The sequence below is a fragment of the Mustela erminea genome, chromosome 13 (genome assembly GCF_009829155.1).
Source record: "Mustela erminea isolate mMusErm1 chromosome 13, mMusErm1.Pri, whole genome shotgun sequence".
NCBI lineage: Eukaryota > Metazoa > Chordata > Mammalia > Carnivora > Mustelidae > Mustela > Mustela erminea.
In genome coordinates this window covers 79,170,646-79,188,867 of record NC_045626.1, presented here as the reverse complement: position 1 = coordinate 79,188,867, position 18,222 = coordinate 79,170,646, and the positions used below count along the sequence as shown (strand labels likewise).

The 18,222-nt window shown below is 48.8% G+C and overlaps 1 protein-coding gene across 10 annotated transcripts in view; it reads right to left on the bottom strand.

Annotated features, from left to right (window-relative positions):
• The window catches only part of NOS1 (nitric oxide synthase 1), a 170,974-nt gene that overhangs the window by 79,359 nt on the left and 73,393 nt on the right, over window positions 1-18,222 (bottom strand). For 8 of the 10 annotated variants that reach the window (XM_032309123.1, XM_032309122.1, XM_032309120.1 and 5 more), the window contains exon 2: window positions 2,843-3,984. In XM_032309123.1, the coding sequence (XP_032165014.1) occupies window positions 2,843-3,564 (722 nt within the window). In that variant the 5' untranslated portion in view covers window positions 3,565-3,984. The remainder of the gene's footprint in view (window positions 1-2,842; window positions 3,985-18,222) is intronic. The other 2 variants (XM_032309125.1, XM_032309121.1) reach the window with 1 other exon arrangement.

The following is an 18,222-nucleotide window of genomic DNA, read 5'->3' as shown; positions in this document are numbered from 1 at the left end:
TTAAAGGGGCGGAAGGTGAGGGAAAGTTCTGAGTCCAGCACAGGTGTGGGTCATCAAGCCAGGGAAACCACGTGCTGGCATCAGACAATACTCCTCCTTCGAACCGCTTCCCTCAGCGGGGTTCGTGGAGCCCTGGACTTGCCCCGGGCCACTTTCTTCCAAACGATGCCTCCTCCAAAGCAGTGTTTGCTGCTCCTTTTGGTCACTGGAATGAAGGCTGTGATGGACGAGGGCAGGTCAAGAGCTCGGGGCAGCCTCCCAGTTTGGGAAACTAGGGCCGCTGGAGGAGACCCCACATCAGACTGGCGTGTCCTCCCTCGGGGGAAACAAAGCCTGCTTTTCTGAGCTGGGGTTTGGAGAGGCGCCCCAGACCTGGCCTACGAGAGGGCTGCGGTTCAAGTCCTTTGTATCGCATGACCTCCGCCAATCCTAGTGTCCCACGCCGGGCTTGTGTGTCCTGCCCTGTCAGCTGGGAGAGGGTCATACTGGCTTCTGGGATGGGGAGGGACCTGCCGGGGACTTCTCCACGTCACACAGGGAGATTCAGGCTCCTGGGTCCGGGATGGGACTGAAATAAAGCCCCAGCGAATTCCGATGCTCCTGACCCCACGCCCGCCCTGCACCCAGCCAAGACTCAGAACCAAGTGTACGGAACGCTAGATACGGCCCCAGATAGAACACCCGAGGTAACACTCTTACTCAGCTTCCTGCTGGTCCTCCTGGGAGAAGGGGTGTTGAGGAAGAGGGTCTACCCAGGAAACTTTGAGGGGAGGCACTTCGGGTGGTGTCCCAGAAAAACCAGGCCAATGACCGAACCTGGATTCTCCAACTGCTTTAGGATTTAAATCCATCGAATGAGACTTGGTGGCTGCTGGCTTCCCAGAAGTTATCTCAAGACTATGTTGTCTTTCCCGTGTGTGCCGCTGAAGGGAACCCTGGGAGGCGGCAGCGACCCTGAAGACTGGGTTCTTGCCTGGGGTGGGGGTCTCGTGCTTAGTCGTGGGTGAACCAGGCCCCAGATCTCTGCAAACCAGGACAGCTCCAAGGACAAATCCCGGCCTCCAGCTCTGGAAAGGAAGGTCAGGATGATAGGGGCTCCCTGACACTTGCCCCACCAAGAGGGTCACACCATGAGCTGTGTACTGGGGCCAAGACACTGTCTCCTGTAGAGATGGGACCAAAGGTATGAGGGAGACTCCAAGCTGCCCCAGGAATGCGCAGAAGACAGAAGAGAGCAGGACGGAGGACAGGAGCTCAAAGGGCAGCAGGGGATGCCTGGCGGCTTCTGATACAGGCTCGTCTTCCTTCTTGGTGTCTTGCTGGAATTGGTTTGGTTTTTGCCCAGGTGGGAAAAGTTTCAAAAGTTCCAGGAAGCAATGGTGGTCTGAGATGGGGTGCCACAGACTGAGCCCCCACCAAAAGGCAGTTTGGGGGCTGACCCATCAGGAAGGAAGACTAGATCCTGTGCAATTCCTCCACCATATAAGGCACACTCCTACCTCAGGACCTTGGCACCTGCTGCTCCCTCTGCATGGAATGGCCCTTCTCCATAAAGCTTCAAAGAGCCTTTCTTCCCCTTCTACTGGGTCTTCCAATGTCACCTTCCTGGAGACCTGCCTATCCTCACTCTCTAAAACTCACTCTCCCCAACACTTCCCGACCCCTTCCTTGTTCCGTATATCTCCTTAGCACATATCACTGATGGCCTACATATTTTAACATCTTGATCTCATTTACTCTTCATCTTTCCCACAACACTATAAGCTCCCCAAGATCAAGGGGCTTGTCTATTTCATTCACTCACAAGGTCAGAGGGTTTGTCTGTCTCATTCCTTGCTTTACCCCTGGTGCCCAGAGCAGTGTCTGGCCACAGTAGACCTTCAGTGAACAACTGGTAAATGAATTGGTGCACGGGTCTGGAGAGTTCTTTAATCCACGTCCCTGAGGGACAACTTGGGGACCTCTTCATGCTCTCCAGATACTCAGGGGTCCTTGGACAGAGGGTTGGGAAATCTTGGCCTGGGTTTCTGGGTGGCCCCACACCTCAGCCTCCCCTGTAGTGGGGGCTGTAGAGTTAATGCTAATCTAAGATGACAGCAGAAGGGGGCAGAGAGAAATTTCCCTCTCTCTCATATCTCTGGACCCACTATTCTCTGACCCCTGGCCCACCTGCCAATTCCTCCCCAAAGAAGGTGCTAGAATCACCCAGGTCCCGGTTCCCCTGAATTTGCCAGGTGGGCATTGCCTGTTCTCTTCCTCTCCAGAATCAGGGGGACCGGGACCTGGGTCTTCGCGTTCTAGCCTTAGCTCCTGCACAACCTAAGTAAGCCCAGTTTTGGGGGAACTGGGGCCAGTTCTCTGCTTTGATTCCTCGCTTGTTCCCAGCGGCTGTCACAAGGAGACAGCTGGGTTAGGCTGAGGGTTACCCAGGCCTCAGCTCATCCCCTCCCAATTCCCGGGACCTTGGCCTTCACCCTATGCCAAGACTGCCATGGACACGCGCCTCTCGCTCACTGGATGACCCGGGAGAGGCCCCTTCCCTCCGAGCCTCAGTCTTCTGCCCCATGAATTGCAGACATGGCATCAGCAACCATGACTCCTAGCTCTGGGTCTCACGGCAAGAGATACAGGCCTGAAGTTACACCCATTTTGCTCTCACGAGTGCCGTTTTAAGGGAAAGAGGCAAGAGGGGCCGAGTGGATGTGCCTGGGTGAGCGTCTGCAACAGCTCAGGTTGGCTCCCGGGTCCGACACCGAGTAGCAGGACATGCTTCCATACAGGACACACATGCACACACACCCGTGCGCACACACGCCCGTGCACACACACCTGTGGCACTTACCTGTCCACCTGGACTTCCGCGTCTTTTGTCTCCGCCTTGGAGGGACCACCTCCGTTGATCCCTTTGCTCCCACTGGTGAGAAGGTTCAGCACAGGCTCTATCTCTTTGAGCAATTCACTGTTCTGGCTGTCTTGGGGGGCGCCCCCGGTGCTTTTCTTGGTGGGGTCCTGGCCTGGGGGTCTGGGGGCCAGGCTGTTGGTGTTCGAGAGTGAGCCTGCTTCCTGCCTGCTGTCCTGGGTATGCTGGGGGCCGTTGCCAGGGCCCGTGGTCCCGTCCACGGCCGGCATGTGCTCCTTGCTGGCTGATGACTGGTGAGAGAGATCGACGGCTGTGGTGGGCAGACCCAGGGGCCGCGTCACCCGGATGGTCTTGGGGGTCCCGTCCCCGGTGAAGGTGGTCTCCAGGTGAGTGGTGAAGCCCTCAGGGCCCCTCAGAATGAGGACCACGTGGGTCTCAGAGGCGATGCCCCTGAGCACCTCCAGGGCACTGTCATAGCTCAGGTCCACCAGGGGCTGGCCGTTGACGGCGAGGATGATGTCGCCGGCCTGGATGAGGCCGCTCTGCTCCGCGGCACCCCCTCGGATCAGGTCGGAGATGATCACGGGTGGCTTGTTCACCCGCTCCTTCACCAGGAAGCCCAGGCCCCCCACCTTGCGCTTGAAGAGGCGGACGGAAATGACGTTGGGTTGGATCTGCTGAACACTGAACACCTGACTCTCCATGGCGTCTAGTGTCCGGGGGTCCGAAGACTTAAAATAGGTCAAGCCAAGTCGAGTTCACCAGGAGGATCCAGGCTTTACGCTGTGCCAAGAGGAAGAGCCGGGGGCTGGTGGCTCGGGGAGGCTCAAGAAGGAGCTACTCTTGGGTTTGTCCTCTCCGTCTCTGACGTCAACTCGGCGTCACCCACTCACTCCCATCCGGCCCTCGGTGGCATGATTTCATGCGTCTGCCTTCCTCCTTGTTCTCTAGGAAGTGATGGTCGATCGGGCAGACGTCAGGAGAAGCCGTGGGGCGTGTCCCGAAGCCACGGGTCAGGCCGACTGGGGAGGAGAAGTGTCTGGTGGAGGCGTCTAGATGTGTCTCGAGGTGACGCAAACTCCTGGGCACTATTCCCTGGGCATTGCCGGCCCGTCACACCTGTGCTGGAGAGAAGGAACAGAGGAGGGGTGAAGCGACCGGACAGAGATCGATGTGGGGCGCCCAGCGCCATCTTCAAAAGCGAGATGGAAAAATGCAGCCAACAGAGAAGTCTAACCACAAGACACTAGGGTTTGGAAGCCAACCTCGAAACGGAATCCTTCCTCCTTGAGGGGATGCGGGCCCTTCCCTGTTAGCTGCAAATTGCCTGGTTTCCTCTCCCATGATCAAAGCCCCCTGAGACCAACAGTCTCCCTGGGGAAACCTGATAGCCTAGAAACCAAAAGGCAGAAATCAAGATCTCATCTCTTATCTCTCCCATCATGAGGAGTCACCGTTGCAACTTGTCTCGTGGCCTTTGGCTCTCTGGGTCTTACCCGCATTTCCACTCGCCTGTCAGGAGCTCAGCCAGGACAGATCCTTGGGCTCTCTGCCCCACCCACTCCCCAAGTCCCCAAGACAAGCCCACTGGAAGGGGAATCCGCCAACAGTGTCAACCACCCTTTCTGACCATCTTGGTAACTATCAACTTGTTCCCGGCTCCAGAGGACACATGACAGACCATTATAAAGGCAACAGGGTATATTAAACACCAAAGACATGGGTCCACACAAAACTTTAGAGGACATCTGTACTCCACAGACTGCCTGCATCCCTAATGGGGGAACACTAAGGAGAGGGGACGGTGTACCCTCAGGGTTATTGTGAGCACACAGTAGGTGCTCCATGAGTACTTGTTGAATGAAGAAAAATCCCAAAAGATTAAGCATAGTGGAGACTTATTAAACAGGTATGCTCTTAATGTATGTATGTGCGTGTATATAAATACATTGGCCTTTGATCCTCATGGTAACCCTTCAACAGGCCTGGGAAGGGCGTTAGTTAGTTGTCTAAAGTCACGTGGAAATGACAGCAAAGAGAGGCTTTGAACCCAGGTCTGCCCCACTCTTGAGCACGAGCTTTTTAAACTTACACTCCAGTTGAGAAAAGTTCATATTCTTGTTACTTTCTTAACTCCCTCTGGCTCCCCCAGGTTTGGAGAAATGGGGTATGGCTGGGGTAGTGAGGGGTGACAGGGAGTCCAGCTGGGGACACTGTGGCCCAGGTGAGATGTGTGCCCCTGCGGCATGAGCACAGCAGGCAGTTACCTTAGTGTGTCCCGTGTGTCTGACCTGGAGTGGGTGATCTGTGGGTTGCGGGGGTGGGGGGGTGGGGGCTGGTGGGAGGCAGCAGAGAACCCCTCCACCTTGCTCTAGCCCCCCAGTTCAAGCCCAGTTTCCAGTTCTATCCCAAGCAGCCTTCCCGGCTGACATCCTCGCCATGCTCAGCGCAAGGAGGGAGCCCCCAGCTGTCACCACGAACAAAGTGACGCTCACTCCTCGTTTCCCTTTTAGCGAACTCCCGGGGTCATCCAGGGGCTGAGGCAGCCGACAAGCTCCCCGCTGCCTCTGTGAGCGGGAGATGGGTGCAGACACCTGCCCCCCCCAAGAAGGAGGTGCCCCTTCCTGGATCCCCTTAGGGCGGGGCGGTTAGTAAGCTAGCCTCCCCCTTTTGCAGCCCACGTTATGTAACTCCGCCAGCCCCTCTGTGTGGGTGAGGGAATAATGAATACCCAGGCCCGGCCCGGGCTGTGTTCTCCATCTGGTGTTGTGGTGTGTGTGTTGTGTGTCTCTCTGTATTCATGCATTGCCCTCGTGCTGTGTCATTTCTCCGCTGGGTGTGTGAGCATGTGTGGCCCGTGTGTCGACTGGCTGAGTGTCTTTCAGCTTCTTGCTGCTGGGGTTCTGGTTTGTGGAGAGAGAGAGAACCATCCAGAACCCCTGTGTCTTTCCTCACAGGGGAGGATCGGTCCTTCCCTGACCCTTTTGCTTCCTTAACTCTCCCAAGCCCCATTTCTTCTGGGTACCAAACCCAGGATGTTGGTTGTTTAGCTGGAGGCAGAGACAGCTGAGACCTCTAGCTCTCTCTTGAGTGTCCAACTTTGGCAGTGGACTCCATTCTTTAATTAAAGAAGGGACTCGCAGGTGAGCTTTTGGGAAGGCAAGGTTTCCAAAGAGCTTTTCTCCCACTGCTGGCTTGGGCCAGACCCTAGAAAAGGACAGATCCTGGGCCTACCTCAAGACAAAAGAAAAAGGATAAAATGACCCACAAGACTTCCCAGCCACGTTCAGCTTTTCAAACTCTTTCTCGGCTGGTTTTCAAATCAGGGAGGGCTACTGGCCGGTGCTTGGGAAATTGGGATGCTGTTTCTCACACTTTGACCTAAGAAAGGCAACCTGATTGTTGGAAGGAACTGGAAAGAGGCTGGGCTTGGAAGAAGCAGGGATATTCAGTGTCTGCAGAGAGGGAGAGAGGAAGGGACAAGCTCTGTGTCTCAGCCGACAGATTCTGAGCTCTACTCACCCATCTACCTTGATCCTAATAATAATCCCACAACACTCTGTCTCCCTCCTGTTCCTCCGCAGAACACAGCCTCATCTGCTGCAGTAATTTTATTCTCACTCTCACCAAGGTCAAGTTTGAATATCCCCATTTTACAGATGAATAAATTAAGCTGCTCTAGGGAGACCCACTTGTCCCAGCTTATGAATGTCCGGAGTCCAGGAGGCTCCTGCGTCAACGGGGGTGGCTGGCGACCCTTCTTCCCCGGGGAAGATTTTTAAGGCCCCTTCCTGGCTCTCTCTGTTTCCAGATGAGTTCTTTATTTTCTTGGAACTTCTATTTCCTTATCTGTAAAACGGGCTTGTTAAGCAGCCACCCCTTTCCTGGGTAACCAGAAGGAGTAATTAAAACGGCGAGTGCGGGGTACGCAGCAATGTCGCACAGCCAATGCCTAGAAGAAAGGGCTTCCTGTTACTGTTATATAATAGGTAACGATCTGGGCTTCCTGGCTTGTCGTTTTAATTTTCTCCACCATCCCAGTTTCGCCCAGGTAGTTTCATGTGCCATCTCGAAGGGGCCCTTTGCTGGAAAGCTGGTGGGATCTGGCACTGGTCGTGGAACAGGACCCTGAACACGGGGAGCCGGGTGCTGGGCGGCACGTCCTGCCAAGCCAGCCTCCGCCCTTTGGAGCAGTGATTATAAACAAATCACATGCATGCACGCCAGCGTACATACCATGGAAACAATACTTGGACCCGGGCCTCATTCGAGTAGTTCAGCAGTTTTGGGCGTATTTATTTCATTTACCTTGCTGCGAGGAAATTAGCGGTTGACTTTTGGGACAGTTGCCAGCAACAAGGAGGGAGCCAAAATAGGGCAGCGTCTGCTACTACCATCTCACCGTGACCTTGGGCAAGCCACTCCCCATTCTGGCCTGCGTTTCTGCGACCAGGAGGTGGGGACAGCGGCGGTTTCTAGTACTGGAGAGTTTCCTATGAGCTAAGCAGGGTGCCCAGCCCTCTGCACGGGTGCCTTATTTGATCCAGGCAGAGACTGTATGGAGAGACCCCTAGCCCCACGTTACGTTACCCGTGGATGAGGTGAGTAGGGTTCAGAGAAGTGAACCCGGTCGGCAACCTTGGGTCTAGCGAGTGGATTCGGCGCACTCACTGGGGTGAATCCCAATCCTCACACCAACCCCACCATGTGCCTCATTTCTCTTCCTCCCCAAATCACTTCCTCAACGGCTGCCATAATTTTTCATCCTCACTCTGATCGGGGTGACACCGGATTGTCCCCATTTTACAGATGGTGAGATTAAGCTGCTATATCAGACCTACTTGTCTTGGCTTGTCCACGACCTTCCATTTTTAGCACTGAAGGTCAGAAGACATTGGGATGAAGGGGAGCTCTTGAGATCATCCAAACCAACTTTCATTCGAAAATGAGAGGAGACAAGAGGCCTGGGGAAGCAAGGGGTCCATTCAACATGGGTCAGCAACGGATGCGGGGAGCTGTCTAGGGCTGTGCTCTCCAGTAAGGCAGCTGCTAGCCGCATGTGGCCACTGAACCCCCCTTAACTGTGGCTGGTTCCACTGAGATCTGTCGTAAGAGCAAAATACACACTGGGTTTCAAAGGCTACTTAGAAAAAAAAAGAACGTAAAATTGGGCCAGTCTAGAGTCCGACCTCTCTGTATTCCCTTAGGCCCCCTTGAGAATCTACTGGTAACTTCACCAGGCAGAAGATAATTATTCTTTCTAAAGAAACCAGAAAAATGGTACAGAGGGTTAGCAAAGATCTTGCCACGTTTGAGGCTGACCTCTGAGAACAGGCGTGATGGGGATGGGGCAGGGGAGAAAAATCCACCTAGAACTATGTGAAGAGGGAGGCAACAGCAGGATGTCACCAGGGCTAAGAACAGAGTCTGCAACATCCCATTGTCTGAAAGTCCTTTGAAGTCTAACCCTCTATACAATGCCCGTTTCTTTAAAAAGAATGAGGCAGATCTCTACTCACAGGTATGAAATGAGCCCATGATACAAAAATACATGTAAATTCTGCATGTGTAAATGCAGAGAATATTCTGGAAGGAAAGGGTATTAGTGGTTGCAATTCACAAAGAATATTACAAGTCAGAAGTAGGAGGGAGACATACTTTGCAGTCTATCTTATTTTTCTATTTGAATATCATTTAAATTATGTTTTTAATTATACGTGTATTACCTTTTAAATGAACAATATCGAAGGAAAAAGACAACACCCAGCCTGTGAACTCCTGGGTGTTTTCCGTTCGCACTCCTACCAAATCTATGATGGGTTACAGCTCTGTTTCCCATCTCCCTCCAATCTTATTTAAAAACAAATCTCAAGTCTCCATGTCTTAAAATCAAAACAAAATACCGCCACCCTCCACACACACAAAAGACCCGCCCCATAACCCAACTGTGCTCTTTAAAAAACAACAACAAAACACCACGAAGCAACCAACTTCCTTACATCTCCCGAACTGCTAATTTGCAGTCTTTCCCCAGAGAGAACACCACCCGGGGAATCAAGCCGACGTGCTTTCTCCCACGCTGACAAGTCATAGCTACAAACCCGCCAACCTCTGCAAATCAGGGGGGTTGAGTTGGCATTCTGTGTCTCGGGGATCCCAGAGACAGGGGCACCTGGTCCCCACGGGGTACCCCAGACATGTTTCACAGCTTCGGTTTGCTGATAATGACCTCAATCTCCCCAGACCTACTGCCCATACCTCTTAAGCATAAGTCAGAGAGAGCAGGATAAGTTCACGGGTGTTTCCAGGCTGAGATGACACCCTGTCGCGAGGCAGCAGGAAACACTCGCTCTCTCACACTGCCGCTTTGTACTACCTCTTTGAACGGCAATTTGACAGGATCTACCCTACAATTTAAAATACACAGATCTCTGTCCTGGCAATTCAGTTTTTAGGACTTTCTCCTGCAGATAAACTGGAAGGAACATCCTTACACACAGAGTTGTTCAGAGTATCAACAGATTAAATACACAATGGCACATCCATACGATGGAGTCCTGTGCAGGCATTAAATAAGGGGGAAAGGATTCGATTTAAAAGGACCAACGAGGAACGCTCTTGAAGACACACTGTGAAATTTCAAAAGATGAACAGCACAGATCTATAAATATAGTTACACATCCATCCTATGTTTTCATCAATACTTTAATAAGTTTGGAGATGCACTCAGTCTCTCTGGAAAAATATCCAAGACACCAGTAACAGTGCTTGCTTCTGGGTGAAGGGACCAGAAGGCTAGGGATAGGATGGATTGGGAGGAAAACTTACTTTTTATTGTATGTTCTTTTTTTTTTTTTTTGTATGTTCCTTCATAATGCTTATTTATTCATCTTTTACTATGTTTTTGTATCCTATTTTAAAAAAAAAGCACCGTCTGTGAAGTCAGACTGTCTTAGATGTGTACTTAAGCTTCTCCACTTGGCTTTGTGATGGTGGGCAAGTTGCTTAACCACTCTGAGTCCTGGTTCCTGCATCTATAAAATGGGGATGATAGTAGCATCTCTTCAGAGTGTCTGTGAAGATGGAATGATAGTTAATATTTTCCGAGTTCTTACAATACGCCATACACTACAGTAAGTGCCCAGCCGATGAGCCCTCTTCCCACTGCTACTACTAATAATTATCATACAAGCAGCCTTTATTCTATTGGTCGTCTACGCTATCACGAGGACCTATGTTGCTTAAAGCTCTCTGTGCTGAAGAACCAAGAGAAAGCTGTGGACCCACAGGTTGGTCTTACTTTTCAGAGAGCGGATCCTCCCACTGAGTCCTTGGAACACCGAAGGGGTGGGATTTGGGGTGTTGAGGCATGGAACTCAAGAGAGGCAGCCAGAAACTCAGGCCCTGGATCTTGGGGGTGAGTCAACACCACTGGGGTGAGACGGGTATGTCATGGGTCCATTATCAGGAGAGAGCTACAGGGCTATTATCCTCATGTTGGAACAGATCTGGGGAATTATGGACTCTTCATTTTATCTTCATTTTGCAAAGCTCATTTTTATGAGTGAGTTCAGCCAGCTGGAGAGTACTATATCCATCACAGAGACAGAACACTCCAGGGTCTGGGGCTAAGGTAATTAAATTCTTCCATCACCCCTCAGTGGCACAAAAGTCACCAGAGATGCACCCTTCCTCCCCCCCACCCCCCACCAGACATACTCCGTTCCTGGGGGTGTCATGGAGTGGTCAAAGGCAGGAGAGTTAGAGCCAAAAGACAAGACTTTGTGACCCACTTCTACTACCTATTGGCCTCAGATTTGTCATCTGTAAAATGGGAACATGATGGTTTCTACCTTGAAGATAGAAACCAGTATATTACATGGGGTAATTAAGTGGGAGTACATTCGATGGGATAATCTACGTTAAATGTGTGGCAGCCCTAAACCACTCTTTTTAGAGTCGCTTTAGATCGTACCTCAAGGAAAATGAACGATCTCAAGCCAGGTATGTGACTATTATCACAGCCAAGACGATGGCCTCATTACTGTAAAAATGACACACTACTGGTATTAATGTAAAAATGAAACACAAATGGTTGCAAAAAGACAGTGCGTATTTCATACCCTCAATTAACCCTTCCCTCTTTTCCTCTTTCTTCCTCCCCTCCCTTTTCCTCCTTCCTCTCTTCCTCCCCCCCCCCCATTCACACCATCTATTTGCTCATTATGAACCCTTATACAGCTCTCACCTGGGCCAGCAAGGATAAGACAGACAACTTCCCTGTCCTCAGAGCTTACTGTCTGGTGGGGACAGGAGCAGGGAGGGTGGAGAGAGGTATTATGACAAATGTAGCATATAGTGCAAAGTGGAAATACAGGGTGTTAATAGCAGCATGGACAGGATGCCTAACAGTCTGGGTGCTGGTGGTCAGGGAAGGCTTCCTGGAGGAAGAGTCAGAATATAGAGTTAGCCACACTGAATGGGTAGATGGTGGGAGGGAGGGGTGGAGGAGAAAAGGCACGGAGAAGGGAGACAACAGGCATCTAAGCCACTCCCCCATGCTCTCTCCACTGTGGCAGTAGAAGAAAGCCAGTGTCTTATAAAGCCAGAGAGGTCTTCAGAAGCTGGATCATGCAGCTCTCTTGAGAGCCAAGTTAAAGACTTTGGACTTCATTCTTACAGTGATGACAAGCTCTGAAGAGTTTTGAGGAGAGAAATTCTACGGTCAGATTTAGATTCTAGAAAGATCACTCTGGCTGCTGCCTGGAAAATAGGGCTGGGAGGCAAGGCTGGCTATGGGGAGCCCGAGTTAGGAGGCTGCTGCAGGCCAGAGATGAGAGATGACAGTGGTTAGCATTGTGCAGGGAGGAAGTAGGGACGTGGGTAGGTTTAAAAGATATTTAGGAGGTTGGGTCAACAGTTTGTGGTGACTGAATCAGTAGAGGGGCAAAGGCCAAAGCTTCTGGCTTCTACAAGTAGAAGGATCATGATGGCATTTCCTGGCTATGAGAGCAGAGGAGGGCAGGGTAAAAATAGGGCAAAAGAAAGGATAAGAATGAATGAAACTAATTTGATAAAACCATCATTCCTGAGTAGTAATAGATAATTTAACTGTGGTCTAGTATACTGAAGAGTCAACATTTGCCGGTATCATTATTTCCATAATTTTGAGAATGAAGGGAGATTATAGAAAATAAACACTTGATTTAGCTCATTCCCCAGCCATTTGATTTTGGGCAAGTCATTCAACACTTTGAATGTCAATTTCTTTTTGTGAAATTGAAAAGGTAATAAAACCACTTCCAAGGTTTTTGTGAAGATTCAATTGACAGGTGCTGTAAAGAGCACTCTGTAAACCGTGAATGTCAACTGTCGTAGCAATGTTGAGTCTTTATTTCAGGGAGGACATCAAGAATGGTACCCTTCAGACTGCCGCTCAGTGTTAACTTGACACTCAACCAAGTGTCTCCTCTCATGCCTGGTATCCTTGGTTGTCCCTGGTGAAGGAAAACTAGGTTAGGCAAAAGGTGCCCATGGAAGGAAAAAGAAATAAGAATGGTTATTTTAAAGGCAAGAGGGATAATATCTGCTCCTTTAACTTGAAAGTCCCCTGCAAATAGGTCACACCATCCAGATAGGTCTGAATCAGTTGCAAATTCGTTTCAGTGAAGAGAGAATACATTAAATAGAAAACACAAATGGCAATGTTGAGAATGACACCACGAATGTCAGATAGATCAGAAAAAACAATAAACGTAAATGGGTTAAACTTGAGTAAAAGATCCAAGACTCTCAGATTGACTAAATGCATTTGCACCTGTTCTATATTAGCATGGATGTGGGGACAAAGGGCGAAGGACAGGAGGAAAAATAGCTCTCCAAGGCAGATATGGGTGTGATGTACATTTGCACAGGCAGCATAGGTCTGCTTTGATTTGAAAGATATAATTCACTCTCTTCTTAAAATATGTTAGGGCCGGGTAAGTACAAAATAAATATTCACTGAGTAAATGATCTGTTATCCACAGCAATTTTTTTCATTGAATTTTTATTAATTAGGTTGCACTATATTAAATTAGTAGGTTTGGAAATGATCAAATTCACCACCGTCTTATAATTCAACCTAATATTTTGAACATTCATATATGTAAGCACTTCACTGAATTATCTAATTTTATCCTTGCAACAACTATGTGAAAGTCATGATTGTATTACTCCCATTTTATAGATGTTGAAATTGAGGCACAAAGAGGTTAACTACATTGCAGAGTTTATCCAGCTACAGTCAGTGACCAAGAGACTGACACAAACCAATTTTATCTGAGCTCAAAATCTTTGCTTTTTATTTTTAACTTACTAAACTCTTTTATTCGCTGCAGTAAGTTTTAGACTCAGATTTTCCAAGCAGATAACTGTATTACCTGCAAATAATGCCAGCTCAAATTCTTTGCTGTTGCCGCTTTCCAAATACTATGTATTTTTATTTCAGTTGGCCTGATCACCATGCATAATGTTAGTAATTTGTGCTGAAATGGACTGTGAGGTTTTCTATTTTAACTGCTCACAATAAGGAGTCTATGGACCCTCAGCAGGGCTCGGGGATTGCTGACAATCCTGGAATTGTGTGCACAACTTTTTTGTCTGTGCATATGCATGTTTATATGGGGAGATAGTCCATAATATGCTTTTCTAAGCATTCCATTACCCAGTAAGAGTAGGAGTCATTGGATTAACCCTACATTTTACAGATGAGAAATTTGAGGCTTATAGAAAGGGAAGGATTTGCCAAATGTTCTTAGAGACTGAGTCAGAGTGAGGATCTCTCTTGTATGGTATCTTCTCAAACTCAAGTTACAGGCTCATCTTCCTTGCTTTCCCCATGAAATCTGGAAATTTACTCAGGGTCCTATATTTGACGGTAATGCTAATTTCAGGATGTGAGCTGCAGCCTTCTTGGTAGATGCTTTTTATGTATGTTATACTATTTCTTAATTATTCAAAATAAGCCTGCGTAGTCCAGAATCTCCTTATCCCTCCCTAACTAGTGAACCACCTCCAATTATTAGCTCCCTATCCAGATTGATAACAGAGGCTGTGAAGACACCATGACAGGTGAAGGGAGGGAAAAAATCATCACCAAACCTCTATAGGGGTCCACAGACCCCATATCAGTTGCTTGTCAAAGTAAATGCTTAAATGATCAAATTCAAAATTAGGATAAAAACCTGATTATGCTCATTCAGTATTGATTAACAGAGCCATAAATATCAATGTAGTTTTTCAAATTAAAAATAAAAATCAGGATCCTAATATCAGAGACCCCACCCACAACGCCTTCATTTGCTCATTTATTGAGTAACTACTTTGTCCCCAAACCCTATCATCCTAAATGAACTATGAGATTGTACACTCCTTGAAGACAGGGATCATGCTTTTCTGGTTTATCATTGTACCCTCGGTGCGCAGCAAGGGGCCCAGCGCATAGTAGGTCCTCAGTAAATCAAAATCTCAATCTCTGGGCCCACAGCTATGGGATGAAGTAGCCCAGGTGGGAGGTGAGAGGGAATAGTGGGGACCAGTGGAAAACCAGAGCATCCCTGTCACAGCCAGAGCTCCATTCTGGCCATGTAGGAAGGCAGGGTTGGTATGAGCTCAGTTCTGGTCAAGCAGCTGCGGGGGTGGGGGTGGATAATGCAGCCCATTATAAATCAAAAAGCAAATACACAAGACCACACATCCTTGGGTAAGAACACCTGGATTCAGAAAAAGAGGAGGTCAAAAGGGGGGTCTTGGGCACCTGGGTGGCTCAGTGGGTTAAGCTTCTGCCTTCGGCTCAGGTCATGATCTCAGGGTCCTGGGATCAAGCCCCGCTTCGGGCTCTCTGCTCAGTGGGGAGCCTGCTTCCTCCTCTCTCTTCGCCTGCCTCTCTGCTTACTTGTGACCTCTCTGTCAAATAAATAAATAAAATACTAAAAAAAAAAATAAAAGAGCGGGTCTCAATGTAGTTTGTAGAATCACCAGGGATGGACATGGTCTAGTGCTGCCAGACACGGTGTGGTCCATGGACAGGAGGTATCAGCTGAGAGCTGGTTAGGAATGCAGAACCTCAGGCCCCACCTCAGCCCTGTGAATAGACTCTGCATTTTCAGAAGACCCCCAGGTGATGGGTGTGCACGTTATGGCTTGAGAAACATTGCTCCCATTTGCCTCTAAATGCCTGTGTTACTTTTTTTTGCAGTCTCATGAAGCTTCGAGCAGGACACTTGAGTCAAGGGAGCAATAATATTAGGCTGAACTGAGTACAATTGCAGATTTTCAATGATTTCGTGACCTGCAAAAATGGCCATTGCAAATGGAATTTCATTTCTACCTGAGCTAGAAACTGTTCTGCACAAAAGTGCTTTAGACCCAGGATATCACTTGCTTCAAAAAGGCTCAGGTCAGGGGCGCCTGGGTGGCTCAGTGGGTTAAAGCCTCTGCCTTCAGCTCAGGTCATGATCCCAGGGTCCTGGGATCAAGCCCCACATCGGGCTCTCTGCTCAACAGGGAGCCTGCTTCCTCCTGCCTCTCTGCCTACTTGTGATCTCTGTTGTTTGGTCAACATAGCTAAAAACATTTTATTTCAAATTGGACACCACCACATAAAAACTGGAAATTTCACATGAAATGCAAATTTCTGGTTTTCTTGCAACACTGGATGAGTTCAAGGACTGGGTCTGTATTCCTGAATGTGAGCAGACATATGGAGTGGGTGGTGGCACCCCCTTTAGACAGGTTGTAAGCTCTCCAGTTCCTCTGGGCTCCCACACAGCACCCCTCATGCATGTGTTTGTTGTCAGGACCCTTCAGGTATTTATTTGACCATGGGAACCCCTGTCTGTAGTGAGTTTTAAAGGGAAATAAGGAAGGTCACCTTTAGAAGCTGCTCAGTGCAAGGACAGATGTGCTTAGTGCTTGGGTCCTGCCATAGGTGACCCTAGGTGATCCAGGGGTTTGATGGATGCCTACCTTCCTGAAAGCCCTCTGCACCTGTTCCCGCTTATCCCCTGTGGCTGACGCTCATTGTATCTCATTATCCTCGGGTTAAAGCTACTGAGAACGGTAGAGCATTTCACATAATTGTCACCCTTAACTCTTAGCTGCTTCTTCCCTCAACTCGGTGTGTTTACAAAGACCCTTTCTGGACTGACACCTTTCTCTGTAAATGGAACTCTCACTTTTGATGTCAAACCAGTCTGCCTACTCATTCCAACAGGAGCTGGACAGAAACCAGCTTCCCTTCTTCATTTAGAGGGAACACACAGTCCAAGACCCCATTCGTTTTCCTTAGGGACTCTACCTTGGGGTTACCTGAACTGGCTGGGTCTTCATCTCCTGTTGTACCAGTGCACCTGGTAAGCCCCTAGAAGTCACCCCTCCCTCAAGCCCGAGCGACACTTTCCCTCCTGATTCAGCCCTACAGAACAGAGCTCCACAAACATTCCCCTGCAGTAAAATCGCAGAGAAAAAAGAATGACGCCACCATGAGCAGCACCAAAGCTGACATCACAGACATGGCAAAGAAGGCTTGTTGGGGGCGGGGGTGGTTGTCAAGGGTAGGACTGTCGATCCTGGCTTCAAATGCTGACTCTGCCATTTACTGACTTGGCTGGCCTTGGGCAAGGCACTTGGCATCTCTGTGCCTCTTGTTCCTAATCTGTAAAATGGTGAATGATAGTATTTTCTTTGCAAGGCGCTTATGAAATTTACATAAAATTTACATAAAATGGTGTCAGTTCCCCCCAGTGGTCTTAACCACCTTCTTATCTCTGTGCGGTCCCTGTGTCTCATCCTAGGCAATCATCTACTATTTTTCCTTAGAGCTGACTCACGTTTTACCCTAAATCCTAACGACAGCCTTATCCTGAGGCATAACATCCATCAAATCATGGTACAAAGAGGGCCAGCTACGTTTTTCTATTATCGATCAAAACAAATATTTAATGAGCAAACAAAACAAACAAACGGGTATCATCTTGTCCCAGTCACGAGAAAAGCACTGAACAAACTCAAATTGAGGGACTTTCTCCAAAGTAATCAACCAGTCATCTTCACAACTGTCAAATTCATGAGAGACAGCCCGTGTCATGGACTATCACAGATCAGAGGAGACCAAGGAGAAATGAGCTCTGAGAGTGTGTGGGATCCTGGATAAGAGTTGGGAACAGAAAACGGCCACTCATGGGAAAGTGAAATTCAAATAAACTGTAGTTTCGTTCATGACTATGAGAAAACCATACACGGCGTTAACATTAGGGGGTGCTGGGTAAAGGGGATAAAGAAACTTGCTGCACTATTCAGCAACATTTCTGTAAATCTAAAACTACTTCAAAATAAAAAGTTTTAAAATGGGTACGAGTTAAGCAGTCTCTCCCCATTGCCTTTTTTTCCCCCCTCCCTTCAGCGCCTGGCAACCACTTTCTGTCTCTATGGATTTGCCCATTCCAGGCATTTCCTACAAATGGAATCCTATGATCTGTGGCCTTGTGTGCTTGCATTCACTCGCTTAGCAGCCTGTGTTCAAGGATCATCCATGCCACGGCACACATCAGTAAGCCATTCCTTTTTAGGGCTGAATAGTATTCCATTTTATGGACATGCTACATTATGTTTATCTGTTGATGGACAGTTGAACTGTTTCCACCTGGGGTAGTGTTGGGGCACCTGGGTGGCTCAGTGGGTTAAGCCTCTGCCTTTGGCTCAGGTCATGATCTTAGGGTCCTGGGATCAAGCCCCGCATTGGGCTCTTTGCTCAGCAGGGAGCCTGCTTCCCTTCCTCTCTCTCTGCCTGCCTCTCTGCCTATTTGTGATCTCTCTCTCCTTCGAATAAATAAATAGGACCTTAAAAAAACAAACAAACAGGTAGTGTTGCTGTGAACATTTGGGTACACATTTTTGCCTGAACCTGCGTTTTCAATTTTTAGTGGGGATAAGGTTTCCTGCTGGGGTGATGGAATGTTCTGGACCTGGAGAGAGGTGATGGCTGGACAATACAGTGGATGCCCTCAAGGCCACTAAATTGTATACCTTTAAAATGAGAAATTTCATGTTATGTTAATTTACCATTTTGGAGAACCTGTGCTTTGGTGAGCCCAGCATTTAGCGCAGCTGCTGACCAGAAGAATGCTGGTCCGTGCCATCATCATCCCTGGACACCCCCATCAGCCTCCTGGAGCCCACTCCGTGAGCCTTTCTACACCATCACTCGGCTTTCATCAAGAAAGTTCCTCCAAGTTTGATCCATTAATCTCCTTGAAGATCAGCAATGAAGTTTCCAGGTCCCTGGGACAGCACCGCTAGAATGCCTTGCTTTGGCATCTGAG